The sequence below is a fragment of the Grampus griseus genome (genome assembly GCF_964374135.1).
Source record: "Grampus griseus genome assembly, chromosome: 6".
In the NCBI taxonomy this organism is placed as follows: Eukaryota; Metazoa; Chordata; class Mammalia; order Artiodactyla; family Delphinidae; genus Grampus; species Grampus griseus.
In genome coordinates, this window is record NC_139000.1 from 69627259 (window position 1) to 69655093 (window position 27835).

Here is a 27835-nt window from a genome sequence, read left to right on the forward strand (position 1 = left end):
CTTTCAAGGATACAGCGTTAAAGTGAGCGAGAAAGTATTGAGTATCTGAAAAGTAGGAATATTAAAAAAAACTCACAGCCTTTTATTTTTTACATTTTAAAATTAATTTTATATTTAACTTAATTCATATGATATTTAAATTAAATATTTTAAATGTTTGATATTTTTATAAATTTATGTTAAAATATTTTCAATATTAAGCATAGAATATTAAAATATATTTTCATATTAAAATATAGCATTTTATTAAACTTTATTTAAACTATATTGTCTTTCTACTAAAGTAAGTATTTAATATAATTAATTATTTGTTTATTTATTTTAGGCTGGGTGTATTTATTTTAGGCTGGGTTCAGTCTTCATTGCGGTGTGCAGGCTTCTCATTGTGGTGGCTTCTCTTGTTGAGGAGCACAGGCTCTAGGTGTGCAGGCTTCAGTAGTCGTGGCTCGCGGGTTCCAGAGCACAGGCTCAGTAGTAGCAGCACATGGACTTGGTTGCTCCACGGCATGTGGGATCTTCCTAGACCAGGGCTTGAACCCGTGTCCCCTGAGTTGGCAGGCGGATTCTTAACCACTGCGCCACCGGCGAAGCCCCAAGTATTTAATATAGTTTTACTTTTCTATCTTTAATGGAAGCCAACTCATTAATATTGTCAAGATTACTTTTTTGCTTGTTTTTAATTGAGGGAATTACCATGTTTGACAATTTCTAATGACCCCGTGATAGTCTTAACTGATTTTTAACTCATGTTCCTGAAATGTCTTTCCCAGGACCTCACCTTGACTATAAGGTTAGAAAGAAGAGTTGGTGTGTACAAGCAATTGAGGACGTTTAGCAGGTCAGACTTTTTCATTTTTCTTTAGTAGGAATTTTATACACTAAGTGGAATTTGCCCAGATTTCATTTACATCATGAAGGCTTACTTTGTAAGACTGTCAGGGCCATGCAAATGGAGGTCAGCTTCATTTCTTTACTTAAAAGTTTTATATTTTGTTCCTCGTGCATATTTTGGTATTAATTTTCATTTTAAAATGTTGCATTAAAACATCCTTTATCTTGATGACTTAGATTTGGTGCCTTCTTACCATTGGTGCTTAAGAGAAGTACTAGCTTAACGTTGCCCTAATGCTAACCCAGGAAATAGCTTTTGAATTAGAGTATTGTGCTGTTCTATGGCTGAAAATCTAGGAATGCTTTAATTCTCATCATCTCTCCCCCATATATATATTTCTTACCATTTTCCTGGTCTCTACAACATTATTTTAATGTCTTTTTTTAAAGGAAGAAAAAACCCTTTTGACTGCCTTCATCTGATTTTCTCAACTCACACCCCCTTGGCTATGGTAACCACAAATCTGATCTTTTTCTCTGAGGTTATGTGTTTCTTTTTAAGGTATAATTTAATCTGTGTCTTAAAAATTAACACCAGAGGTGGTCTGAAACAAAATAAGGTGAGGAAAAGGACTATTTATCTCATTTACACTAGTCACAGAGCAGGCTTTTTTTTCTTTTCTTGTGGGGAGGAGGTCAAAACACTTTCTTAGATGCTGCAAAGAGCCTCAGGTGCCATGGGATTTCTCTCCTTAATGTACGGGGCACTGCTCTAAGGGTGGAGACTAGGTCTCTACTCCTTCGCAGGCCTACAGGCAATCCCTCTCCTAGAGTTTGCATTTGGGGGCCTCAACATGCAGACCCCTGAGTGTTAAGGAACCTGTAGTCAGAGCTTCTCTTGGCTGGGCTGAGGGTGGACTCTAGAGGTTTCCATTTGTTATAGTAATACAAAAGCCTTCGATCATTCACTCTGTTCAAATTCTCAGCCTGTACTTTGCAAACTTTATTTTATTTGATCTCGGCAATGTCTTGTGTGACCACAACTAACGGTGTCTCCATTTTTTAAAAGATGAAATGAAAATCTGATGTCATTTAAATTCAGGAGCCCCAGATTTTTGTCAGAGTGGAGCCTTCTGCTGCTCCCAGGCCCTCGTCTTCATCAGCTCTGAGCACTGGCCCTCAGCTGCACTGAGCCCGTGGTGCTTCCTTCATCCTAATCCTGCCTCTAAAGTCTGTCCTCCCTGCTCCCTGGAGGGCGGTCACCATCCCTGCCTCACTTTCCTGGAATCCACATTGCCAAGCGCATTGTCACATATATACGCAGTCAGAACATTTCTGGTGACGGAATGAAGAGAACTGCATGAATTCACCCTTGCTGTTCATTTTTATGTCACCATTATCTGTAAACTTTCAGAAAATGTGAGCTATGGTCCTGTAAGGAAATGTGGAAGAATTTAAATCTGATGTATGAGTCCCTTTAGAGGAGAATGCAGAGAGGTGAGGCTAGTTGTATTTTGGTGCAATTTAAGAAGTGGCAAAACAGAGTACAGGGTCAAACCTCTAAGTATTCGTATTAGAACTGAAAAAGAGATATATTGAGACTCAGGTTTTTATTTCAGCCTTGGGTCTCATTTAGATGAATACATCCTATTGGATTGATACTCTTTCATGTTCCAGGAGTGTGTTTAATTTCCAGTGTAATAAAAGAATTGAAGTTGTGACATTCTATGTTGCCCATAAATGGCTTATTTAAGAATCTCCTTTGCAGGCAGGTACCCACAGCAGCTGGATACAGGCTCCCACAGCCAGACACCTGCATCACCAGGCTCACCGGGGCCTGCCACCCTCCTCACTGAGGACACCCAGGATGATGTTCTCCAGCCCTGTCTGCACCCTTAGCTGTCACCTGGCCCAGAACCACAGCCTGCCAAAGCAGGAGACCCTCACAGTCCTGCCCCTAACAGGGAGAATCTTCTTTGTTTTCCTGCCTGAAGGACAAGAAGGTTTTCAGGTTCCATCAGCACCAGCTGGCTGACAGCCAGTTCCCAAACGCTCAGGCCGCCTCATTCTCCATGAGACGATACAGCACTTCTCCATCGTCTTCAGCACAAACAGCTGAAATTCCTCAGTGGGCTTGATCAACAGTGGGCAGATCTGGAGACTAGTTTGATGCAGGAGATGGAGAGGAAAAGACCCTGCTGGGCAATGAGGACTCCAGCCTGACTTTGAAGAACTTCCAAAGGACCAGGCTCGATCTGAAAAGAAAGTCCACAGCTGCTGTGCCCAGGACAATACGAGAGTGGAAGTTAAGGCGTGAAAATCAGAGTGTGCTTTCCCTGTATGTTCAACCTCAGAGAACGCAGGAGTGGGAAAAGGAGACCTGGACCCAATCTTCTACAATGGAGTCTTCTCTGCTTAGCGGTGGCCTCTAGCGCGTCCATATTCACTCAGTTCAATGACTTTTCTTCTGATTCAGTTGTAAATGCATCGAGTCTTCTCAGGACATTGTTCTTCAACAGTAAGTGGAACAATACTTTTGAATGGGGAGAAAATTTATTTTTAATTTGTAATAATTAGAATTTATTTCTCTATGATGATTGTTATATTTACCAAATTTATTCTTCATATTATGATATGGTCAGCTTTGTGTCTTGTTTTCCTTTGCTTTGGGGGTGCAAAAGGTATATTTTAAGTGTTAGGTTTAACTCATACTCTTAAAGAAAATCAGTGTCCTTAAACCTTTAATCTGCCTTAAAATCCAACAGGAACATAAATAGTTTTATTCATTTCATTGGTCCTTAAAATATTTTGAAGTATCTCTGCTTTCAGGATTTTACTTGTGTTTTTTAATATATTGGTAGATAAAACAAAGATATTACTTTCTTAATGGAGCACTCTGTCAGAGAAGACAGGCATTAAAGAGTAAAAAATTAGCTTGAAACCCTTTCTAGGTTATGAAGGAGAAGCACAAGGCATTATGACAGGTTATAGCAGCTGGAGCTATTCTCTTTTACTTGTTCTTTCTCGGAGAAAGCATGTCTAATGGTTGCTGATTCAGTTTCAGCAGTTGCATGATCAATAAACTGTGAAATATATTATAGAATCATGGAATTTAAACTTCAACAAAGAAGTGTGACTATCCCTTGTATTGTTGGCACTGTGGTGGGTGCCAGGTGCAATGAAAATAGTAGACACATTGCCCGCTGTCACAGAGCTTGCAGTCTGGTGGGGATATGGGTAACTAGGTGTTCAATGAAAGGAATGCTAATGCTGTGACAGGGAAAGTACAGGTTCTTGGGAGTATGTGGGCTTGCATGGATCAGGGAAAGCATCTGCAAGAGCAGTTGGTAAGCTGGCATCCCAGGGGTCTGCAGGAGTTTGCCAGGTAATTACATGCTGGTCAAGTTTGGCCATGTGTGGAGATTATCTAGGGTAGCAGGTAAATATGAGGGTTTGGAGCTAATGACATTTGTTTGGAGATGTGACCCTGGGTAAAGACATGCATATGGAAGTCAACAGTCATAGAGAGGACGTTTGGAACTATTTGGGAGGTTGAGACTATATGTGCAGAGAGGATGAAGTGTGGGACTAGCATAGATCGTTGAGGAACACCAATTCCCTAAGATGAGAGTGTGGAGTCAACAAAGGAAGGAGAGAAGGAGGGGCAGAAAAGCAGAGGACGGTGGTGACAGGGAGAGCAGATGAGCGTCAGACTTTAAAATGGCGGGTATAATAACAAGTATCTGATGCTTCGCACATGTCAGCCAAGGCTGCTTCACGTTGATCTCTAACCTCAGTAAGATGTAGCTTATTGGCAATATCTTATGACCTAGTAAGTATCTTAAGAAATTAATCTCAATTTTCAAGATATTTTTTTCCTCTCATATGTTTTAAGCAAGGGTCTTAGAAGACCCTTAAGGCTTCATCGATAAAGCATTCAGCTTTATATATATAATCAGGGTTTTTCATTGGAGAGTTTTATTCACTACTTCAAAATGTCATCTTATATGGATAAATTGCATAAAAATTTGTAATCTGCATCAAAATGCTTTTAATTTCAGCATGATGTAAATTTAAATTTAATATATTACTTTCTACTTAATATTGATAAATATCTTCTGTGCCAATGCACTGACTGCATTTTGTTTTGATGCCCACTAGAGATCCATGGGTATTTGTAATCTGGTGTTTGGTACATCTGTGAGAATATTGCATTTGCTCGTAGAATTTAAAAATGTGTTTGTATGCTTTGCACAATACTTAAAAAGATGATCCTATTTTAATTCACAGAGGTAGAATTTTTGCATAACAAAATTATGAGCTCAGTAATGAGCTCATAAAAAATTATGAGCTCAGGCACAAATATGGCATTATATCAATATCTTCTGGGGACTTCCCTGGCGGTCCAGTGGTTAAGACTTCTCCTTCCAATGCAGGGGGCGTGAGTTCGATCCCTCATTGGGGAGCTAAGATCCCACATGCCTCAGGGACACAAAACCCAAACATAAAAAAAAAACAAGCAATATTGTAACAAATTCAAGAAAGACTTTAAAAATTGTCCACATCAAAAAAAACTTAAAAAACTATGTATCTTTTGAGTGGACATGAAATAATGGCTTTTACTCCTTTGTGCATACCTGTCACTATAACAACTATCATTGCTTTGTTTAATATGTCCCTGGTGCTTAAAATAATCTGCTCACTTAAGATAAGTTTATGACTTGTTATATTCTCATGATATAGAGCATATAACATGTGATGGTATGTTGAATGGAATATAGTAGTCTCATTATCCCTATTCTAAAGCTGAGAAAACTGTACTGTAGGAAAAAGAAAACAATTGCCCTAAGTCATGCATGAAGCCGAAGGAAGACTAAGGAGATGCCGAGCTAACGAATTTACTGGTCACCTGAGAAGACAAGAGTAACCCACAAGAGAAGATGCAGCAAGACTGTCATTTTCAAACACTTTTACTGACACAACTATGTTCAGCTTATTACACTTATCGCTTTTATTAACAACTCTGAGGACCAATGATGTCCCTAACAGTGTGCAGGTTACTGGGTGGGAATAAGAAGTGTAGCTGGAGAGTGAGCTGAGTGCTACGGTACCTGATGTAGATGGAGATCTCTTTCCTAAGCCTGATAAGACTATGCAGTTCCACTCCCAGGTTTGCTACGACCCTATACTGCTCTGCCTCCCCTTTGGCCTCCTCTTGTCCCTGCTTGCTCAACCACAAACATGGCCAGGAGTTCTGCATCCCTGCTGCTGCAGAGCCTGTCCCATGAGAAAGGAAAGGCGAAAAGTCCTCAGCTGTACACTTTCATTAAGGCTAAATTGAGAACTGGGGAGCTGAGCTGCTTTGCCCAGCCTTCATCAGGACGCAAGAAGGCCTTGGAGTTAGATGAAAGTTATTCTCCATCAAAATATTTGGGGTCCTCTGGTTTGTTCCATTTCCTTCTGAACTTGAGACCTCAGGAATGCCAAATTCCAGTGCTGTTTTGGGGAATATGTGAAGTTTCTTGTCTCTGTTCCTAGAGGCTGATTGGGACATTTGGGAATCTATGTGCCTGTGTAACCCGAAACATTCCAACCCACGGCTGTTTACAGATCAGTATCATGATGGAGAAGGGGAAGGACTGGGAAGTCCAGTTCCTGAGACTCATTCTTTAATGGATTTTCTCAATTTGTAAAGCCCCTCAGCATTTGTCAAATTCCTATGCTTTTGTATTTGCTTTGTGAAGGGCTGTGTTCATCATGACACAAATGAAGGTGGCTGAGATGGTAGAGGGTGTGCAAGGCCACTGTCAGACTCTCTCCCTAACCTTCCTCTGCCTCAAACACTCAAAGTCAGCTCTCAATCAGAACTGGAGAACCTCTTCCTTTCCCTAAACCCAGTTCCTGGACTACTGCATCCTTCCCCCAAATGCAGCAGAGACAAAAGAAAACACTCTTTTTTAGAAGAAACGATTTACTTGTGAAGAATGAACTTTGCTGTTTTTGAGAGAGACCATTTTGTTTTCAGAAGATGCCTTACCCCAAGGCTTCCTTCCATAATCTGTTCCCAGTGGGACTCCCTCGTGTCAACCTCTTGCTGGACTAGGACCCTGGAATTCCACAGGGCCAGCTAGCAAGAGGGATGCCTGAGATGACAGAAGATATGAATCACCTTTCTGAAGAGAGGGTGGGGCTGGTGTCACATGAGTGCCTTTCAGGTGAGCTCTGCAAACCAAAAATAGGAGCCTGGGTGTGTCTAGGGAGAGTGGAAGCAAAGAGAGAGTGGAACATACTGAGCAGACTGTTCTACTGGGAAGAGATTCTTTCAAGATTAATGCCCAGGAACTAGAATTCGAGGTCAGAGGTTCAATGACACTAATAGTAAGGTCCATGTGTGTAGAGCAGTGTCATTTCAAAGCTCTTTCACACACATTGCCCCAGGCAATCATCACAACAATCCTGGGACTCTCCCAGACACAGACTATGAAACTTAGGGAGGTTAAGTTGTCTGAGTCATTACCCAAAATTTTGCCCCCAAAACAGTCATTGTTCCACCACGTCTCACACTGTCACTTGATGGGTAAGCGTCATGGCCCAGCTTTCACATGGACGAGCAGAGCCTGGGTTAGAAGTGTCCCAGGTCCTGACTTCTTTGCTTTCTAGCTCTGAGTCTCTCCTCTGGGGGGCCATTATTTTCTGAGAGTACAGGCTCTAGGAGGTGACATTGCCAGCAATTATAGACCTGGGACTGTACGGAGAAGAGAACTAAGATCAAACCCGGGAGAGCCCAGGATTAGAGAGCAGAACCTTACCTTTCATAGCTCCTGCTTTTTTCTTCCTGCTTCTGCGTTGCTGCTGAAAGCCCCCAAAATGAAAGAGTTCACAAGCTATTTTGTGCCTTTCTCATACTAAAGAAGCAACAAACATTATTAATGAAAAATGTGACTTTTTACATTATTTGAGGTCTCTGTTATGTCCATATTATTCATTTTTAAAGTAGATCCAAGTATTTTCTACTGATCCTTCTTTCTCAAAGAATTTTTACTAATTCCCAGAATATCTTTCAGAAGTATAATACACAAGGACTTCCCTGGTGGCAGAGTGGTTAAGAATCCGCCTGCCAATGCAGGGGACACGAGTTCAAGCCGTGGTCCGGGAAGATCCCACAAGCCGCGGAGCAACTAAGCCAGTGTGCCACAACTACTGAAGCCCGCGTGCCTAGAGTCCATGCTTCGTGACAAGAGAAGCCACCGCAATGAGAAGCCTGCGCACCGCAAGGAACAGTAGCCCCCACTCGCCGCAACAAAGACCCAATGCAGCCAAAAATAAAATGTAAATAAATAAATAAATTTATTGTTTTGAAAAAAAAGAAGTGTAATACACAGAAATTGCAAGTATCTTCAACATACAGCACAGGGAAATTTCACACACTGAATACATTGTGAAACTAGCACCCAAGTTAAACGTAATAGATTTTGCCCAGGACCTAGCATGTTTCTTATGTTGCTTTCCAGTTGCTACCTCAGAGCAGCTCTCCTTCTCCTCCCCGATGGTAGCCACTCTGTGACTCTAACAGTCCTGATTATTTCTGACAGACACACTTTTATGCCTCTTGTGTATATTTACTCACTGTATCCTGAGAATAATCCTATGAAAAAATACTACTACTGTCCCCATATTAAAGATGAGGAAACTAGGGAGCTTAGTGATTGTGTTATTTGTCAAGGTCACACTGCTATTAATAGCAGAGCTGAGATCCAGTGCCATGAACCCTGGCTCCTTCTCATAGAGGTTTTGAAAATCCTAGAACTCTCCTTTCACTTGTGCTCTCTTCCTGTGGCTTTCACTCTAACAGAAACCTTGAAGCTGGAAACCTGCACAGAACCAGAGCAGCTGTGTAGCTGGTCAGTGAGGTGGAGGGTCTGAAGTTATGTGTAAGGGATGAATGGTTCAGTAAAGCAGGACCGGGGAGAAGGTGAGAGGAAGGTGCCAGGATTGGCCAGTCAACACCATATGTCACCAGCTTCCCTCGAGGAGATGACTCCTTCCCACAGGTATTTGCACCGACCACTCTTTCCTGGTGGTATAAATCAGTTACACCTATGACATCAGGACTAACCATTCTCCATAATTTCCAGGACTTCCCTCAATTCCATGGAATTCCACCTTTTGACAAGCATTTCCTGAAATGAAAGTGGTAGGACTGTTCCAAAGGACAAAATGGACCAATACTAGTCTGAAATAAATTTACACAGAAAAAGATAAGAATGTAGGTTTCAGAACTTAAAAAACTCAAGAAGTTTTCTCTCGTAAGAATTTAATAAATAAAACAAAATGCAAATTTAATGAAATGGAAAGGTGAATATTTTCTAAATTTTAATACAATGTAAGTATAAATATATTGATATGAAAATATAAAAATAAGATACATAAATAAATAAATAAACAAATAAACAGAATAAATAAATAACAGGGTAGTCATTGCTTAGGGACTGATCCCCTGAAGCTGAATAATTTTAACATATACTTGCTTATCACTACTGACAAAGTAGTAGCTGAATTAATACAATAAATTCTGTGATTAAAGTTGAAATAAGAGCCTTCTGAAATGACTAAAGACATGTGTGCAAGGGTGATAGGGCATCTTAGTCAATGAGAATCATTTCAAGGTGACCCCAGGTCTCCATGCATAATTCTTATCCTTTCTTGCAAGTTGGTTGATGAAGACAAGGATCTCATGATTTCCACTCTGACAATTTCCCAGGCACAGTCACTGTATTTCTTCTCTTTCAGGTAGAGGTGGATTCCCTGGAAGTACCTCTTCACGGCCAGTGTAGGGCCCGTCACTCCCAGGGCAGTTTCTTCATCTCCCATCGCCTGCACCAAGCAGGCGTCCAGGTCCTCCAGCTGCTGATGGAGTCCAGTGCGGAGTTTGTCCAGGAGGGAGGTGTCCCAGGCGGCAGGGGAGCGCTCTGTGTGGAAGAGGCGGAAGACCTGCTGGAGCATCTCGTGGAGGACAGAGGTGGCCTGGGCCTTCGGGAGCTGGCTGCCATCCACCATGTCCTGGGGGAAACCGAAGTCTTTTCTGTCCTTCAGACAGAAGCGAGGGGAGATTCTCCGCACCTGGCCCAGAAGCATGAAGTTCTTCCTGCTAATCCGCACGTGGTTCTGAGACAGGTCGCAGCCCAGAGATCCACCAGGGCCGTAGCTGAACACCACCAGGGCGGTCAGTAGAGAGAGCACGAAGGCCATGGGGCAAATGAGGCTGCTGCTGGCCTGGCTGAGAGGGCGTCCGGGGGAACCTTGGCGGTAGGTTCTGTGATGACATTCTTTGTAAGCAAGGCCATTAAATAGGGAACACAGTAATTTTCATTTTCTAAACATTTCTATACCCTTTTACTTCCTTTTTTTGATTTTCACTTATATCTTCTCAGTATGGTCTATGAAGATGTCATCATTCTAAACTATTAATTTTGCAAGAAGTTTAATTTTCCCAGTAATTTCAGATGTGCCCATCCAAATGGCTATTTATTAATGAAATGAGAAAGGTTTTCGTCTTAAAGTCAGAAGTGATGTAGGTTTGTAAATACGCACATCCTATATCTCTTTCATGCATAAATGTTGGTCTTCTCTGTTGCAGGAAGAAATTTTTAGCCCTGATCTTAGGTTCCATTTTTACCTCTTACTTTACCTAGGAAGGCAGGCTCTCTCAGCCGTATGCTTTCTGTATTTGCTTAGGGATTTACCAGATCACTCTGGCATAAGCAGTTTGAAACAAAAGATGGGTTTTGTTTAGTGTTTGATTTAGAGAAGAGGCTGATTATTATGAGTCCATGAGCTTCTCCCATGTTTCCTTTCCTTCTAGAACATGTTCCTTCACGTCCATGTGGTCATGCTTCAGGGGACCACGAGGTGAGGACTATTATAGATATTGTCCTTTCTTTCCACCATTTTCTTACTGGAGACCTATAGTCCTCCACAGGCTGGGCCAGTACCCCCACCAGGAATCCTGGTTCTTTTCAGGAGAATATGGGTGTGGAGATCCTAATTCCAAGACAATTGTATTTCCCCAGCAGCACCTCAGTCACAAGGGAGAGATCACATGTAGTTACACCCTCTCCTCTAGAGTGACAGAGTCCCCTTCCTAACCTGGACTCCCACCCTGAGGGCAGGCTCACCACATCCCGAGGACTTTACAATCTCCTATCTGTGGAGGGGCTTGTTTATTTGTTGGGAAAATAATTCATCTTCCAGGACCCTCACCCTTGCCCCCGGAGTGTTTGTGTGAAGGACCCTAGTCCTCAGTGGTGACCTCCTCCCCTCCTGACCCATGTCCTCAGGTATCAGAAGTGTCAGCAGCCCTCAGATGCTGAGAGCAAAAGTGTGTTTTCTCTAAGGTGGTGGAGGAGTTACCCAATTCTAATCATTTTACCCTGAGTAGAAACATAATTTTTATTTTGCCAAATACAAATTTTATTATTCAACTCTTTTACTAAAACTAGTCAACACTTGTTATGCTCAAAGTTTCTGAGCTGGGGGCAGAGAATTCAGCGACGGTGTTGTCTCTCGTTAAAGCTTATGTCACAGAAACCAGTGAGGTTCAGTTGTTCATTCAGTCAGTTGATGCCAGTGGGCTTCTCCCTTCCTCTGTCTCTGTCTCCCTCTGAGAATGCAGGGCAGCGAGGCCCAGGATTAGGTCAGAGAGAAATCGCCTTCTTTCCTTTACTTATGTGTAATTTTTCATTTAAAGTTTTTGTCACTTTTATTCACTTAGTGACTTATTGGACAACATTTGTCTCGCTGCTCCTGCATTAGTTCTAATTCATGATGAGGTAAGAACAATAAAGGGAGGTAAAGAAAGGCAAAGGGGCTCCAGTCTCTATCATTTTCAAACTTTAGATTTTTTGTTTATCACTGCAACTGTCCTAGAAAGTAAAAGTCGACAGCTGTCTTGTGGGCATAAAGAAAACAAATGTGAGTCTGAATGTCATGAATGTGAAAGAAGGGAAGTGATTTCCCCCTGACACAATGCCGGATTCTAATTTAGCTAACTTGAGTGCAGCACAGTTGTAGAATAGGCTACGTCAGAGGAGAAGGATGAGGCCAATGTGAAAAACAGAAAGACAGGAACATGGTTGCTTCTGCCAGAAGCTCAGAAAAGACCAAGTCCTGGGTCAGTTGACGGCCTTCAGCTTCGCAAGACCAGCTCCCTCATTTTTCTTTCATTTAATCCATGAATGATCAGTTTTGAGGAGAGAAGGAAGAAGTCACACCCACCAGCTCACAAGTGACTGGCAACCAGAACCCCAATTGCTAGAACACTAACCCTGTCTGGGAGGATCAGCAAGATCCGTCTTGCTGAGCATCCGTCTAGGTGATAAATGCATTCAGGCAATGAGAAGGGTACTTTAAGAAAACTAGAATTAAAGGAAGGGAATTAGATGATTCCAAAAGATCCTGATCTTATCTGGTTAATAGGAATCGTGATATTTAAAAGTAAGAACTGAATTTTATTGCTTGCTACTAATGGACTAGCCACTTTCTAAGTTCTTTAAAATTTAGCGACTTCCCTGGCAGTCCAGTAGTTAAGACACCGAGCTTCCACTTCTGGGGACACAGGTTCGATCCCTGGTCGGGGAACTAAGATCTCGCATGTCCCATGGCACAGCCAGAAAATAGAAAAAGAAATTAACTCAACACTCTCAATAACCCTATTGGATCCAATTCACTTATACAACTGGAGAGAAATATAAATCTGGATGAATGAACTGTTCCAAATGTACCCAAGATACAAGGGCAAACCTTAGGGTGCTTACAATGATTTGTCTGAAAGCACCCATTAAAGAAAGTGAAGACTGCACATGAACATGATATTTAGGAACCCACGAAATAAGCAGACAGAGGACAGTGAGATGACAGAGGACCCTTATTCCACTTAAGATGCCAAAGGGTTACTGTCTGTGGTTTTGTAGGGCTACATGAGGTGTGGTCTGAGTCCACTGAACTGACTTTAAGTTCTAATCAAAATAGACAAAATCACTATTAAGTAGTTAGAAGGGAATAGATTTTTCTGCCTATTGAAAAAAAAGGAAGTTTCCTAGTGGCCTCGTGGTTAAGATCCGGCACTCTCACTGCCGTGGCCCCGATTCAATCCCCGGTGAGGGAACTGAGATCACACAAGCCACGCACTGCCAAGTGTAAGATTTCGTGAGTGATCTCTTCAATGAAATATGGTAAAATAACTTTATTAACCCTAGAAGAGCTGACCCCTGGAATCTACGTATTTTTAACGCTTGAGTTTTCTTGTGAGTTTAAGAAAAAAAAAAAGCACCTAACAATTTCTAGCCATGTGAACTCTGACGTTTCTCCTTCAGGATGACAACTAAAAAGTCACTCACCATCTGGTTCTACAAGAATAAAGTCATTAGCCACAGCAGTCCCTTACCCCAACACGCCCTGACAGGAGTTCAGGGTAGAGATCAGGAATGGGGCACTCTCTGCTCTGGGAAAACTGACAGAATAGGCCTGCAGGTAGTTAGATAATTTCCTGAGAAATTCTATGAATTCAATTTTTTGCAACTTCTCATACTTAGAAAAGCACTAAAAGCATTAATAGTGACAAATGCTCCTCATGACTAGCAGCAACCTTCTCCCAAGATGTGTCCTTGATTGCACGTATCCTCTTCACCACAATCACATATATACTGACATCCCCATTCTGTCCTGGAGCCGTTCGTCAGAGCTGACTGAGAGGCTGTCCTCCAGGCTATAGTCCTCAGTAAGTCCTCCAAAAAAACTGAACTCCCAGCTCTTATGTTGTCATTTGTTTCCAGTCAACAAGGACCTCACTGATTTCCCAGGAGACCTCCTCAGGTCAGCCTGCTGTTCTCAATCTCAATGAAGACACCTCCATTTCTCACCTACAGTCCAGGCTGGACATCCATTTGTTTACTGGTAGAGTCCAAGTAAGAATCTCTACTCTTTATTGTTCCAACTGTTGGTTAAGATGTGGGTACCGAAGAGGCCTTATGTATGACCAAGACGGAAGAGCATACGCGCTTCTTAGACAGAAGCAGTGAAGGTTTTTAATGGGCTCCTTAGCAGGGAGAGTCTGGCTTGAACTCCAGAGTCACCTTCATGGCCTTGTATAGTTGTCTTTCTTTAAATTTCTAGCCTCAGCCCATTAAAACATCATAATACTGAAGAATTGAAATAAAAATATTATTTAAAAACTCATTTGTTAATAAAATGATATTTTTAGCAGTAATATAGGAATGGTTTCTGCTTGTTTTAGGACCCTAATCCTTAGGAAGGTTTCCAAACCTCTAAATGTACTTTAAATGTCCTTCTGACTTTAAAAGTACCTACTCAGTGCTGTATGCACCAACTGGAAAGAATAGAAAGATGATTGATCCATCAGTGTCCTCTTTCCAAAGTGCCTAAATTAAATAAATGAATTTCCACTTAGCTCTTTGTTGCTTTTAGAAATTGTGACCTTCCAGTGTGCATGTTACTGATACCTGCCCTGCTGGAAAGGCTCTACCCCAGTTGTTGCTAAATATATTAAAATCCCTGCCTGTGTCCCTTCTATTCAAGCATGTTTTATTTTGTTTGTCTTTCAAAGGGGCAAAGACATCATGATGGAATGTAAGAAATTCCTTGGATTGCATTGTCCCCAGGAATATCCTTCCCTGCTCTGTGATTACTTGCTGGGTCCTAAGGACAAAACAAGTTTGCAGCTGGCACTGAGGTAACCCTCGTCCCTTCCAAGACTCCGCAGGCTGCTGTGGTATCAGTGCTGGGGACACTGCTAGTGGCCACATCCTTATGGGAGAACTCTGTGCTATCGCATGCACCTCATTCTTTTCTTCTCTGAAAAGGAATGTTCTGGAGAAGCACTTGCCTCGGTGCAGCTGATCTGTGTTCTTCCATGTCCTGAGGACCTGCCGCTGTTCCAGTGAACGCTTTAAACATCTCTGTTCTCCTTCCAAGTTCTCAAGCTGCTGCTGCCTTTCAACTCCATGTTTCCTGCGCTTTGGGCTTTTTGAGCAAATAAGAGTCCTGAACCAGGTGAGTTCCTCCTAGTGCAGTCAGCACGTGGAAGTGTGCAAATAGAGGCACAGGTGAGCTCCTGGATTCTCCACCACTGTTCAGTGTTGGGCAGGGTGCCATCTATTTACTGTGTTTCTCTGGGAGTCTGGACAGTCTGGACCTGCAGTGCTTGGCAGGCGGAGAGCGTGGAGTCATATGAGAGTTTCTGACAAACCTAGAACTTTCACTCAGCTTCTGCTTTCCATTGGTGGCTTTGTAGTCTTAAGGGGAAATTGACAGCCAGAAACCCTAATGGAGAAGGAAACAGCGGTATGAATGGGCAGTACAGCTTAATGCAGAGTGAATGGGGAAAGTACACTATGGATTTCTACACTGGGAGGAACTGAATGATTGTGATATTTTAGTGAAAGAATGGGATCCAGGAAAACAGAGGGGAAGGGGAATTGTGCCATGTATCAGAATCAGCAGATAGATATATGGTATATTTTATACTATGTATTCATATATATGTACCATATATGTATATTATTGTATGTAAAATTACATACAATTGATGACACACTTTCTCCCAGTTCTGTTTTTTAGGCTGTCATTGTTCTGCAGTCAGTGACAGAGAGAGGGGGAGGAGAATTCATTATTCCCATTTAGACCTATATGAAAAATATAGGAAACAACACACTACCTGTTTAGCCCTCACTCTGTGGATGATACTCTGCTAAGTGCTCTTAAATGTTCTGGTTGGCCTAATATTCAATACAACTCTAGGAATATTTTCCCGACTTTATATTTGAGGAAACTGAGGCTCAGGGAAGTTAAGTGATTCCCCAGCATCACACGTGTGTCCTGGCAGAATCTAGACTCAATGCAGAAACCCATATCACATATAAATAATTATTTAACTTCCATCCTCTGTAATTCTCAAGCTCTTTGTTTGCTTCTTTGGTGCTTTCTGAAGATCATTTTTCCCTGCTTGACTCCTAAGTGCACTGGCTACTCCACCTTTGTGCCCTCTTCAGACTCTCCTCTTTCTCACTCTTAAAAGTTGAAGGTCCTCATGAGCTTTCGGTCGTCATCTCGTTCTACACTCTACTCCTAAGGAACGACATCCACATATGCTGCTTCCAATGGGAAGTCTGTCTTTAGATGTTTCTTGGCCACTTTATGGAGTCCATGTGCTTTCTCCCCTTCTTGAGATGCCTCATTCCAGATTCTGGTGAGAGAATCCCCTTTTCCCTATCTCTCATTGTAATAGGAAACTTAATTGAAATAATTTAGCATGATTACTGTTTTTATATCTTTTATCTCTTCCAAACCGAACTCTCCAGAAGAATAGGTTTGGCATTCTCTTTTTTCACCTCTGTATTCTCAGAACTATCAAATATCCAATATAGAAATATGAAGTTTTAAAATATAACCTGGAACTTCCCTGCTGGTGCAGTGGTTAAGAATCCGCCTGCCATTGCAGGGGAAACGGGTTCGATCCCTGGTCCGGGAAGATCCCACATGCCGCGGAGCCACTAAGCTTGTGGGTCACAACTACTGAGCCTGTGCTCTACAGCCCGTGAGCCACAACTACTGAGCCCACGTGCAGCAACTACTGAAACCCGCACGCGTAGAGCCCGTGCTCCACAAGAGAAGCCATCGCAATGAGAAGCCCGCGCATCACAACGAAGAGTAGCCCCTGCTCGCCACAACTAGAGAAAGCCTGCGCACAGCAACAAAGACCGAGCACTGTGAACAATAAATAAAATTTAAAAAAATAAAATAAAATATAAACCACTGAAATAAATGAATGATGAGAATGATGAGTAGAATTTATCATCCATGTTTCAGTATGCCTTGCAAATTAAAGCTACTTCTTTTTGTAAGAATAAAAAAATCCAAATGTCATCTGGGGGAGAGTTTCATAAATTAAACAAGAAAATAATTTGAAACAATATAGAGGTAAGCATATTTTATTATACTGAATACACTATAAAGTTGAACATGGTATTATATGAACAAAACTATTTTAAATACCATACATAGTATGACTGACATTTAGTAGAATAATAAATAGATGACTTCATGAGAGCCCTTTGCACTTTAATCACTATCATTTTGACTCCTGGTCTGATCATTTCTAAATCTCTACTGTATATGAGTCTAGTTCTGATACTTGCTCTGTCTCTTCAAACTGTGTTTTTCACCTTTTAGTATGGTAAGTTTCTGTTGAAAGTTGAACATGATGTATGGGGTAAAAGGAACTGAGGTAAATTGGCCTTTAGGGTGAGGAGTTACAATTCTCTTGCTTAGAGGTTGGCTGTGTTTACTTCTAGTCCTGGGCTCTGTTTCTGCCCTCTTTATTTTCCATATCAGCGAAGCTGGCTTATCCTTTGGGATTGGTCTTCTTGAAAATAGATTTATTAGACCTGTTTGACAAGTAACCACCATAGGTGACAGGTCTATATCTTGTTCACCATTTTATCATTAGTACAGAGTTCATAATAATTATTCCAAATAATTATTAACAAAGAGTATTCTTAGATTTTCCATTAGACCTCCCATCAGAAGCTTCTAGTGACCTCGCGTCAGAGCCTTATATTGAAGTAATTATTAAGCATCATTAGATGATTCAGTACATTTCTACTGAGCCTCTTGATTCATCATTCTCCAACTCACAGTGAAGACGTAGCGTGGTAAAAATGTAGGGCATAGGATGCTAGATACAATTAGCCTTCTCTGCTTTTCTGGTGTCAGAGTCTTTGTAATGTTATACGTTCTTTTTCATTTAGTATTTTTCTGGGCAGGGGTTGTCTTGCTACTACTGAATTACTTCCTTTTTCATCTTGAGTTGAGTATCTTAAGAGGGAAGCAAAAATGGAAACATAAAGGGCCCATACCATGATTTTCCATAATGTGCAATACATCATTGATTTGCTTCTCCATTCAACTTTCTTGGAAAGCTGTCCTTGCATTTGATGTACTGAGGTAAAAGGAAAACAAATGCAAATCTGACTATGATGAGAGTGAAAGAAGTAAAGTGACTCCCCAGGTGAAATAATGACAATGGGAGTTCTTCTCTTGTTACCCTTCCACTTGCTCCAGAATGGGTTCTGCTGATTAATTTCAGCAAATCAGCTCTCACTAAGGTCAGTTCTATCTGTTTCCCTTGTAGTGGATGGTTTCAAGCGCAGAGCAGCTTACTGACATTCAACATCATATTCATCAAAATAATGATACATTATCACTGTAAGTGATTAAATGTCAGGATTTAAAGTAAATCAAATCTTGAACATTGATATGAGTTTTCAGTACATCAAATCCATGAAATCTCTTCAGAAGCAAAAAATAGTTCAAAAAAGGAAAACAATGCAGAGAAAAAAATAATCCACATCCATTCTAGGTTCCACCCTATGTCTCTCCTCCAATTCAGACAGCAACTATCTCAAACCTATTTTCTGTATATATTGTCATTCCCTTCTCTTATTCATCCTTCCACCTTCTCCACTATGGTTTCTGCTGATTAATTCTACCAAACAAGCTGTCACTAAGTGGCCAATGCCATCTCTTTTCCCAATGTAGGAGCACTTTCCATCTACGTTTTCACGAATGCATTGAATCTTCTAAGCAGTTCCAGTCTTTCAAACATGGTCTTCTCACTTTTCTCTCTTGTCCTGTTAACATATGGCCATTCCCCTTGCTTTCCTTTGTAGCGTTCCCTCACTTTTAACGTTAAGGTCATAGGATTCAATTTTCAGTCCTTTTCTCATGTGATACTCTCCTCCTGTTTGATCACTTCTTCTGTTCCATGCTTTACACTTCATGGAATTGCTTATAAATTGCTATCTCCAGTATCCAATGGACATTTGCACTGAAATGTCTACTAGTTAACTATAGGTAATATCTACTGCTTTAATTTCTATATCCTCGCATGACATGATCCACCTTCTGCTGGGGAAATTCCATTTTCCCACCTTCTCACTGTAGCACTAAATTTAACCGATATTAATTTCTACTACAAATTAGTACTATTTTAAAAATAATTAAATTTAATTGTGAGTTAACTGATTTTTTAAATTTATTTATCTATTTGGCTGTGGCAGGTGTTAGTTGTGGCACACGGGATCTTCATTGCTGCGTGCAGGATCTTCATCACGGCATTCGGGATCTTTGGTTGCAGCATTCAGGATCTTTTAGTTGCTTGCGGCATGTGGGCTCTTACTTGTGGCATGCAGGATCTAGTTCCCTGATCAGGGATGGAATCCGGGCCCCCTGTATTGGGAGAGCAGAGTCTTAAACACTGTACCACCAAGGAAGTCCCTGTATTACCTGATTATTGTTTTTAGGTTACTTTCCTTTAAAAAAAAAAATCAAAGTTACCCAAAGCAGAATTGGATTAGTTATGTTCACCTCTAGGTCCTGAGGGCAACCCACGACCTGGCTAGAAGCAGTCTATTTTTATTTCTAACGTGAAAATCGTAATGATGGGTCAAGGAATTGTAACATACATTCTTTCATCAGGTTGCACATTCAGGCTTGGTGTTTCTTTCTCTCTTTTTTTTTTTAGTGGTACGCGGGCCTCTCCCATTGCGGAGCACAGGCTCCGGACGCGCAGGCTCAGCGGCCATGGCTCACGGGCCCAGCCGCTCCGTACCATGTGGGATCTTCCCAGACCGGGGCACGAACCTGTGTCCCCTGCATTGGCAGGCGGACTCTCAACCACTGCGCCACCAGGGAAGCCCCTTGGTGTTTCTTTTTTAAAGAAAAAAAACAAAACAGGAAGTTTTCTCTAGTAAGAATTTAATGAACAAAGAAAACTCCTAAACTGAGTTAATACAAAGTATATATTTATTCTCTTAACCACAATGTATACATGCACATAATATTATGTAAATAAAAATAATTTAAATCTTTATAAATAGTGAAATAAATATTAAAGTAGATAAATAAATATTTAAGTAGATAAGTAAGTAGATAGATCAGCATGGGCATCTATGAGGGACGAGTGCCTGTAGAGTAGAACATCATGTTGCTTAATATTCCTGAAAACACTTGACAAATTAATTCAATTCAGGGCATGATGAGAGCAGAAATGAGAGTCTTTGACATGGCAGCACAGGTGGAAGTGTGGTCTTGTTAGTGAGAATCATTTCTCAGGTTGAACGAGGTGTGTGTCATTCCTTCCTCCTGAGTCTTTCTTACAAGTTCCTTGATGAAGAGAAGGATCTCATGACTTCTGCTCTGACAATCTCCCAGGCACAAGGGCTGTACTTCTTCTCTTGCAGATAGACAGTGATTCTGTGGAAGTATTTCCTCACAGCCAGGATGGAGTCCTCCTTCAGCAGGGGAGTCCCTTCCAGCCCCGCCTCCTGCATCAGACAGGCTTGCAGGTCAGTGAGCTGCTGATAAAGTGCAGTGCAGAACTTGTCCAGGAGGGTCTCATCCCAAGCGGCAGCCGAGCCCTCTGTGCTGAAGAGCTGGAAGGTCTGCTGGATCATCTCATGGACGACAGCGATGGCTTGAGCCTTCTGGAACTGGTTGCCTCCAAACGCCTCCTGGGGGAATCCAAAGTCATTTCTGTCCTTCAGGCAGGAGAAGGGGGAGATTCTCCTCATCTGTCGCAGGAGCATCAGGGCCCTCGTGTTAGCCAGGCTGTGGGTCTGAGGCAGGTCGCAGCCCAGAGAGCAGTTGGAGTGGCAGCTGAGCAGCACCAGGGCCAGGAGTAAGGACACGGTTGGGGCCATCGGGGACCCTGCAGATGCTGCCGGCCTGGCTGAGGTGGGGTCTCTGTGAACCCTGCTCTCTAGGTTCTCTGAAGACCTTCCTTCAAGCCTGGGTCTTAAATGGGAGCGAATTGGTTTCCATTTTCTGAATGTTCCCTCTTACTTTCTACTTCTGTTTTTGCTTTTCATTTTGCACTCTCCAGACAGGTTAGGGCAGCGTTTCTCAACCACTGTTTTTCATCCTTGCCTCCCCTTCTCCTGCCCACAGAACCTTTCTAGATATTTTTTTTCCATATGGCCCCCCTATGAAATTTTGATACACAGATATACTGGGTACATCAGTATGTACTCCATGCGTATCTCTACTTTATAAATAGAAAAAGAAAGTGAAAAGTTTTTTCTTTTTATTCAAAGCAGTGGTGAGTATGACAAAAATATTTAGGCTAAAAATTAGCTGTAAAAGCTACTGCAATTAATTTAACATTTTGGTTAAGTGTGCAGAATGACTTTTAATGTAATACATTTACTTAATAAATAGGAATGTATCAAACTACATATTCAATAAAAATTTATACAAATACTTCATAAGAATACCAATATATAGATATATTTAAAAATCTATCAAAACTGCTAAAACCATTGAAAATTTAAATGATTTTCTTAACATTTATTTTTAAGTAATTCTTAGTTTTGATTCATATCATAAAATGATTTCTTACTTCGCTAGCTGCTAGATATTCCTCTAGATATTGTCAACAACTTTTTCTCTTTAGGACTAGACGTAATTATTGATCTCCTAGATAACTTTTTTAGAATTAAATAATAAAATACAACCTATTTGTGCTTAATTCCCGATGCCCACATCACACTGAGGCTCAAACATAAGCAAAATCCACAAGACAGACAAGGACACCTCATAAGTAAGCAGAGGGCACCTCTCACATTATGACTTTGAGTTCAAGCATATGATGGAGAGAAAGTCCTGTAATGAAACATCAAGCACCATGGCTTGTAGCACTGATCCTGCATATTGTGTATCTTCCATGCACTCAATGTCAATGCCTCTCGTCTCATACACAAGAAAACCCAAAGAGAAAAATGAATACAAAGGGTAGGGTTGGATAGGGTTGAGCTTTGGAGTGCCACCCACCATTGTAGTAGCTAAGATTTGTTCGCACCCCTAACAACTACTGTTTGCACCCGTGGGAGCGATCTGCTCCCAGATGATTTAGGAATCATCATCGATTTGAATCTTTCTCTGTATTTTTGCATTGAATTTCAGATTCCCCAAAGGACTGTCAGAGGTTCCAATCCAAGCCTATTCTTTTCAAACAAAAGAAAACCATCTTTGTAATTAATTGAGAACTGGATAAATGTTGATTGGTATCATGGAAAGAATTCACTTTCAACTCTGATCATGAATTCTTTTATTTTGCAGTGGATGTTCTGTGGCCTCAGCCCCCTCTAATACCGATCTTTCAATAAATAATAGGTACGTGACTCTCTGTGGCAAATCAGCTCTGTAGCAACTGGACTCTGTCGTATTCTCTGTGGTATCCTCGGCACCAGGCCCAGTGTAATCACGCAACAGGTAATTGTTGTTGTTTTTTTTTTTGCGGTACGTGGGCCTCTCACTGTTTTGGCCTCTCACATTGCGGAGCACAGGCTCCGGACACGCAGGCTCAGCGGCCATGGCTCACGGGCCCAGCCGCTCTGCGGCATGAGGGATCTTCCCAGACCGGGGCACGAACCCGTGTCCCCTGCATCGGCAGGCGGACTCTCAACCACTGCGCCACCAGGGAAGCCCGAACAGGTACTTTTAACGAAAGCAGTTTCTCAGATGGTCTCCTCCCACTGGAAGGCAGTTACGAATGACCAAGCTATTTTCCTTTATCACGGTCGTATTTGCTGGGATTATAATAGACAGTGGCTGGTATTCCCACTCTACTCCTACTGGTATCAGCCATGCCTACTGAGTTTGTTGCTAAAACCACTAGGATTCTCTTTCCTTTAAGGTGCCTATGGCTCTGGGGATTCAAGTTGTAAGAGCAGCACAATTTTCAGCCGTTGCCCGGCACTCTATTAAACTCAGGAGGATGGCCTCGTCGCTAATTTGTCCTCTACTAGGTCATGACAGAAAATAACCAGCTTGATGTCACATACAGAGCCACGTATCTGAACTCAAAGTCTCCCTGATTCACACAGGTCACAGCGACCAGACAATTAACCACGTTACTCTTCGGTGGATCTTTACGGATGTGGCAATGACTACCTATATCCTGAGAGTCTTTGGAGACTCCTCACAAAGACTGATGAATGATCCTTTTCCTCCTGTGTCTTCATTCCCTTTCAAGGGACGATGGGGTCCATTTCAGTTTGATTTCCAAATTTTGACACATAATAATTAAAGCATCACTGCAGGTTTGAAATCAAGAGTTTGGATTCTGAGTCCTCGGTCTGCTCTTTTGGCCTGGTAAATGGCTCATTCTTCTTTATTTACATGAATATATTCTCTCTTCTGGATGCCAAGACATGTAGCCTTCAATGCCCTTTGTGGTCTGAATGTTTCCGTCCCCACAAAATTCATATTTGGAAGTCCTAACCCCCAAAGTGATGGTATCAGGTGGCGGGCCCTTTGGGACTTGATTAGGGTGTGAAGATGGAGGCCTCACGATGGAATTAGTGCCCTTATCAACGAGGTCAGAGATAAATGCCTCCCTCTCCTGCTGTGATGATACAAGGAGAACTCTGCAGTGTGAGACCTGAAGCAGGCTTTCACCAGAACTGGACCGTTTCTGTATTGTAAATAAGTTCATTTGTATCCTTTTTTTTAGATTCCACATATAAATGATATTTCTCTTTCTCTGTGGGTCAGATTGTTTTTTAATGAAGTGTGTGCAAGCAAGAACATTAGTTGTTCCCCTCCACCCCACCCAGAACTTCATTAGGACAAATAGTGTAAAGATGAAAAGTGGTCTTATGCACTGAACTTGTCTCCTCGTCTATTAATCATCCAATAATTTCCCAACTTCTTTGCAGTGAGATTTCCATGAGGATAAATCCAGGCCATGTAATGTGATCAGAAGGGCTCTTGCCCTGTATAGTCCTGGCCCTTGAAAACGTCCCATGTGATGCACCAGACTTTTTCCCTTTACCACTGAATGGAATAGCCTCAAATACTGCAGAAAAATTTGCAGTCACCTGTTGATGATGGAAAAATCCACAAAACAGGGGGTACCCATGTCCCCGACTCACTCTTTGGAGAGCAACTTAGAACATCCATCTGATCAGGAATGCCTGCCTTGTGTTCTTATACCAGGGAAAGATAAGATTCTATTATGATCCAATTCCTGACAGCATTCTCTTTACCCGTTACAGCAGTCAGCATTAAGTTAACTGACAAATATCTTTAACACCACACTATCCAAAAAACCTTTCTATACTTCATGTGTTGAAAATAGCAAATACCTCTCCCAAAACTTAAAGTGATCTTTTAAATTACGTTAGAAAATTATTTATACAAGAAAAGAGATTGTGTTCTGTCAAAACCTTTTTTAAAATCATGATTTTCTTTTCAGACATTTTTCAGCCTGTGAGGAAACACAAGTCGAGATTGCTTTGGACTTGAACACTAATGTAATAGAATGAGAAGTGTCACGAGTATAAAAAATATTCTGTATTTGTTGACATTTCTTTGAGGATTCTTACATAAGGGAAAGGCACCTTTTAATTTCCACTCTGACAACCTCCCAGGCACAGGGGCTGTATTCCTTTGCTTTCAGATAGACATGGATTCCATGGAAATACTCCCGGGCAGCACGTCCCAAATCTCGACAATCCAGATTGTCTTTTTTCATCTGCTCCAGTCGGTGCAGCCTCAGATGAAGGCTAGAGAGAAGTTTATCGAGGAGGGTGTTGTTCCAGGCAGCACGGCTGTCCTCCGTGGTGAAGAGGTTGAAGATCTGCTGGAGCATCAGATGGTGGTGACAGGTGCCTTGAGTCACCTGGATTGGGGTGATATTCTCTCTTTTCCAAGGAAATTTGAAGTCGGTTCTGTCCTTTAGGCACCACTGAGAGGGGATTCTTTGCAACTGTTCCAAATGTTGGAAGACGTCCTTGTTTTCCCGGCTATGGCTTCTAGGCAAGTTCCAGCCAAGAGAGTAAGCAGGGATAGAGCAGAGCAGCACTCCTGCCACTAGCAAATAGATCTGGGCCATTAAGAAAGGGTGATTCACTAGACGGCCGCCAGGAGAGGCGTGGGCACCGCCAAACAATTAATGAGTGGGAAGCTTCCTTCCCTGGAACTGTGGACAGCGTCCTTCCCTAGGTGGCCGGTAGAGGGCGCAGGGTTTGTTTGGGAAACGCCGACTGTTGAGTTTGCCGTCTGCAGCTGTCTCCTGCAGCTCGAGAGACAGGGCGAGAAGTAGTCACTGAGGCTGCTTTAATAATCAGCATACGCGAAACACCTTGGTTTTCTCGGTGCTGAGCGTTGAAGAGGAAGCCTTGTCGCGGCCTCGCCAGAGACATTTTTGTGTGGCTGGGAACAAGAACCGTGCATTTTCAGGCTTCCCCTGAGTTTTGCGCTTTATTTTCTCACAGAAACTTGAGCGAGGCAGTTTTTGGGAAAGAAGCCTTTTTCTGAGCGGTCTGAGGTGGGAAATCAGAGCGATTCCCAGCCGCAGAGAAAGGGGAGCCGATTTTTCCGATTCGGGCTGGTTTCTGGCGCGAGACAGCGAAGGCCCAAAGAAAGGGGAAGGCGGCGGCGGCGATGGGACGACAGGACGGTGTTGGGGACGCCCTGAGGGGTGAGTCGGAGCGCGGCCACCACCGGGGCCGAGGACGCGGGAGCTGAGCGCCCCTGTAGATTCTCTGGGACTTCACGGAGTCTTTCAAGGATACAGCGTTAAAGTGAGGGAGAAAGTATTGAATATCTGAAAAGTAGGAATATTAAAAAAAACTCACAGCCTTTTATATTTTACATTTTAAAATCAATTTTATATTTAACTTAATTCATATCATATTTAAATTAAATATTTTAAATGTTTGATATTTTTATATATTTATGTTAAAATATTTTCAATATTAAGCATAGAATATTAAAATATATTTTCATATTAAAATATAGCATTTTATTAAACTTTATTTAAACTATATTGTCTTTCTACTAAAGTAAGTATTTAATATAATTAATTATTTGTTTATTTATTTTAGGCTGGGTGTATTTATTTTAGGCTGGGTTCAGTCTTCATTGCGGTGTGCAGGCTTCTCATTGTGGTGGCTTCTCTTGTTGAGGAGCACAGGCTCTAGGTGCGCAGGCTTCAGTATTTGTGCCTCGCGGGTTCCAGAGCACAGGCTCAGTAGTAGCAGCACAGAGCACAGGCTCAGTAGTAGCAGCACATGGACTTGGTTGCTCCACGGCATGTGGGATCTTCCTAGACCAGGGCTCGAACCCGTTTCCCCTGAGTTGGCAGGCGGATTCTTAACCACTGCGCCACCTGCGAAGCCCCATGTGTTTAATATAGTTTTACTTTTCTATCTTTAATGGAAGCCAACTCATTAATATTGTCAAGATTACTTTTTTGCTTGTTTTTAATTGAGGGAATTACCATGTTTGACAATTTCTAATGACTCCATGATAGTCTTAACTGATTTTTAACTCATGTTCCTGAAATGTCTTTCCCAGGACCTCACCTTGACTATAAGGTTAGAAAGAAGAGTTGGTGTGTACAAGCAATTGAGGACGTTTAGCAGGTCAGACTTTTTCATTTTTCTTTAGTAAGAATTTTATACACTAAGTGGAATTTGCCCAGATTTCATTTACATCATGAAGGCTTACTTTGTAAGACTGTCAGGGCCATGCAAATGGAGGTCAGCTTCATTTCTTTACTTAAAATTTTTATATTTTGTTCCTCGTGCATATTTTGGTATTAATTTTCATTTTAAAATGTTGCATTAAAACATCCTTTATCTTGATGACGTAGATTTGGTGCCTTCTTACCATTCGTGCTTAAGAGAAGTACTAGCTTAACGTTGCCCTAATGCTAACCCAGGAAATAGCTTTTGAATTAGAGTATTGTGCTGTTCCATGGCTGAAAATCTAGGAATGCTTTAATTCTCATCATCTCTCCCCCATATATATATTTCTTACCATTTTCCTGGTCTCTACAACATTATTTTAATGTCTTTTTTTAAAGGAAAAAAAAACCCTTTTGACTGCCTTCATCTGATTTTCTCAACTCACACCCCCTTGGCTATGGTAACCACAAATCTGATCTTTTTCTCTGAGGTTATGTGTTTGTTTTTAAAGTATAATTTAATCTATGTCTTAAAAATTAACACCAGAGGTGGTCTGAAACAAAATAAGGTGAGGAAAAGGACTATTTATCTCATTTATACTAGTCACAGAGCAGGCTTTTTTTTCTTTTCTTGTGGGGAGGAGGTCAAAACACTTTCTTAGATGCTGCAAAGAGCCTCAGGTGCCGTGGGATTTCTCTCCTTAATGTACGGGGCACTGCTCTAAGGGTGGAGACTAGGTCTCTACTCCTTCGCAGGCCTACAGGCAATCCCTCTCCTAGAGTTTGCATTTGGGGGCCTCAACATGCAGACCGCTGAGTGTTAAGGAACCTGTAGTCAGAGCTTCTCCTGGCTGGGCTGAGGGTGGACTATAGAGGTTTCCATTTGTTATATTAATACAAAAGCCTTCGATCATTCACTCTGTTCAAATTCTCAGCCTGTACTTTGCAAACTTTATTTTATTTGATCTCGGCAATGTCTTGTGTGACCACAACTAACGGTGTCTCCATTTTTTAAAAGAGGAAATGAAAATCTGATGTCATTTAAATTCAGGAGCCCCAGATTTTTGTCAGAGTGGAGCCTTCTGCTGCTCCCAGGCCCTCCTCTTCATCAGCTCTGAGCACTGGCCCTCAGCTGCACTGAGCACGTGGTGCTTCCTTCATCCTAATCCTGCCTCTAAAGTCTGTCCTCCCTGCTCCCTGGAGGGCGGTCACCATCCCTGCCTCACTTTCCTGGAATCCACATTGCCAAGCGCATTGTCACATATATACGCAGTCAGAACATTTCTGGTGACGGAATGAAGAGAACTGCATGAATTCACTCTTGTTGTTCATTTTTATGTCACCATTATCTGTAAACTTTCAGAAAATGTGAGCTATGGTCCTGTAAGGAAATGTGGAAGAATTTAAATCTGATGTATGAGTCCCTTTAGAGGAGAATGCAGAGAGGTGAGGCTA

General features: G+C 41.8%; 2 protein-coding genes, 1 long non-coding RNA gene and 1 pseudogene across 4 annotated transcripts; 1 reads left to right on the plus strand and 3 right to left on the minus strand.

Moving 5' to 3' along the window:
• Window positions 1-823: 823 nt before the first annotated feature.
• Window positions 824-7976, plus strand: LOC309824104. Its single transcript, XR_014296891.1, has 3 exons — window positions 824-838; window positions 2600-3349; window positions 7884-7976. It is a non-coding gene; the product is annotated as an uncharacterized lncRNA (long non-coding RNA).
• A 1516-nt stretch (window positions 7977-9492) lies between these two features.
• On the minus strand, window positions 9493-10175 carry LOC309823963 (interferon omega-1-like; annotated as a pseudogene). The gene has a single exon. The product of its transcript is annotated as an interferon omega-1-like (transcript).
• Window positions 10176-20060: 9885 nt separating this feature from the next.
• On the minus strand, window positions 20061-20606 carry LOC309824396 (interferon alpha-1-like; the record flags this gene model as incomplete). Its single annotated transcript, XM_082657275.1, has 1 exon — window positions 20061-20606. The coding sequence occupies one exon, from the start codon at window positions 20604-20606 to the stop codon at window positions 20061-20063; it is 546 nt and encodes a 181-aa protein (XP_082513401.1).
• Window positions 20607-24289: 3683 nt separating this feature from the next.
• Window positions 24290-24802, minus strand: LOC309824613 (interferon alpha-13-like; the record flags this gene model as incomplete). Its single annotated transcript, XM_082657588.1, has 1 exon — window positions 24290-24802. The coding sequence occupies one exon, from the start codon at window positions 24800-24802 to the stop codon at window positions 24290-24292; it is 513 nt and encodes a 170-aa protein (XP_082513714.1).
• Window positions 24803-27835: the final 3033 nt, after the last annotated feature.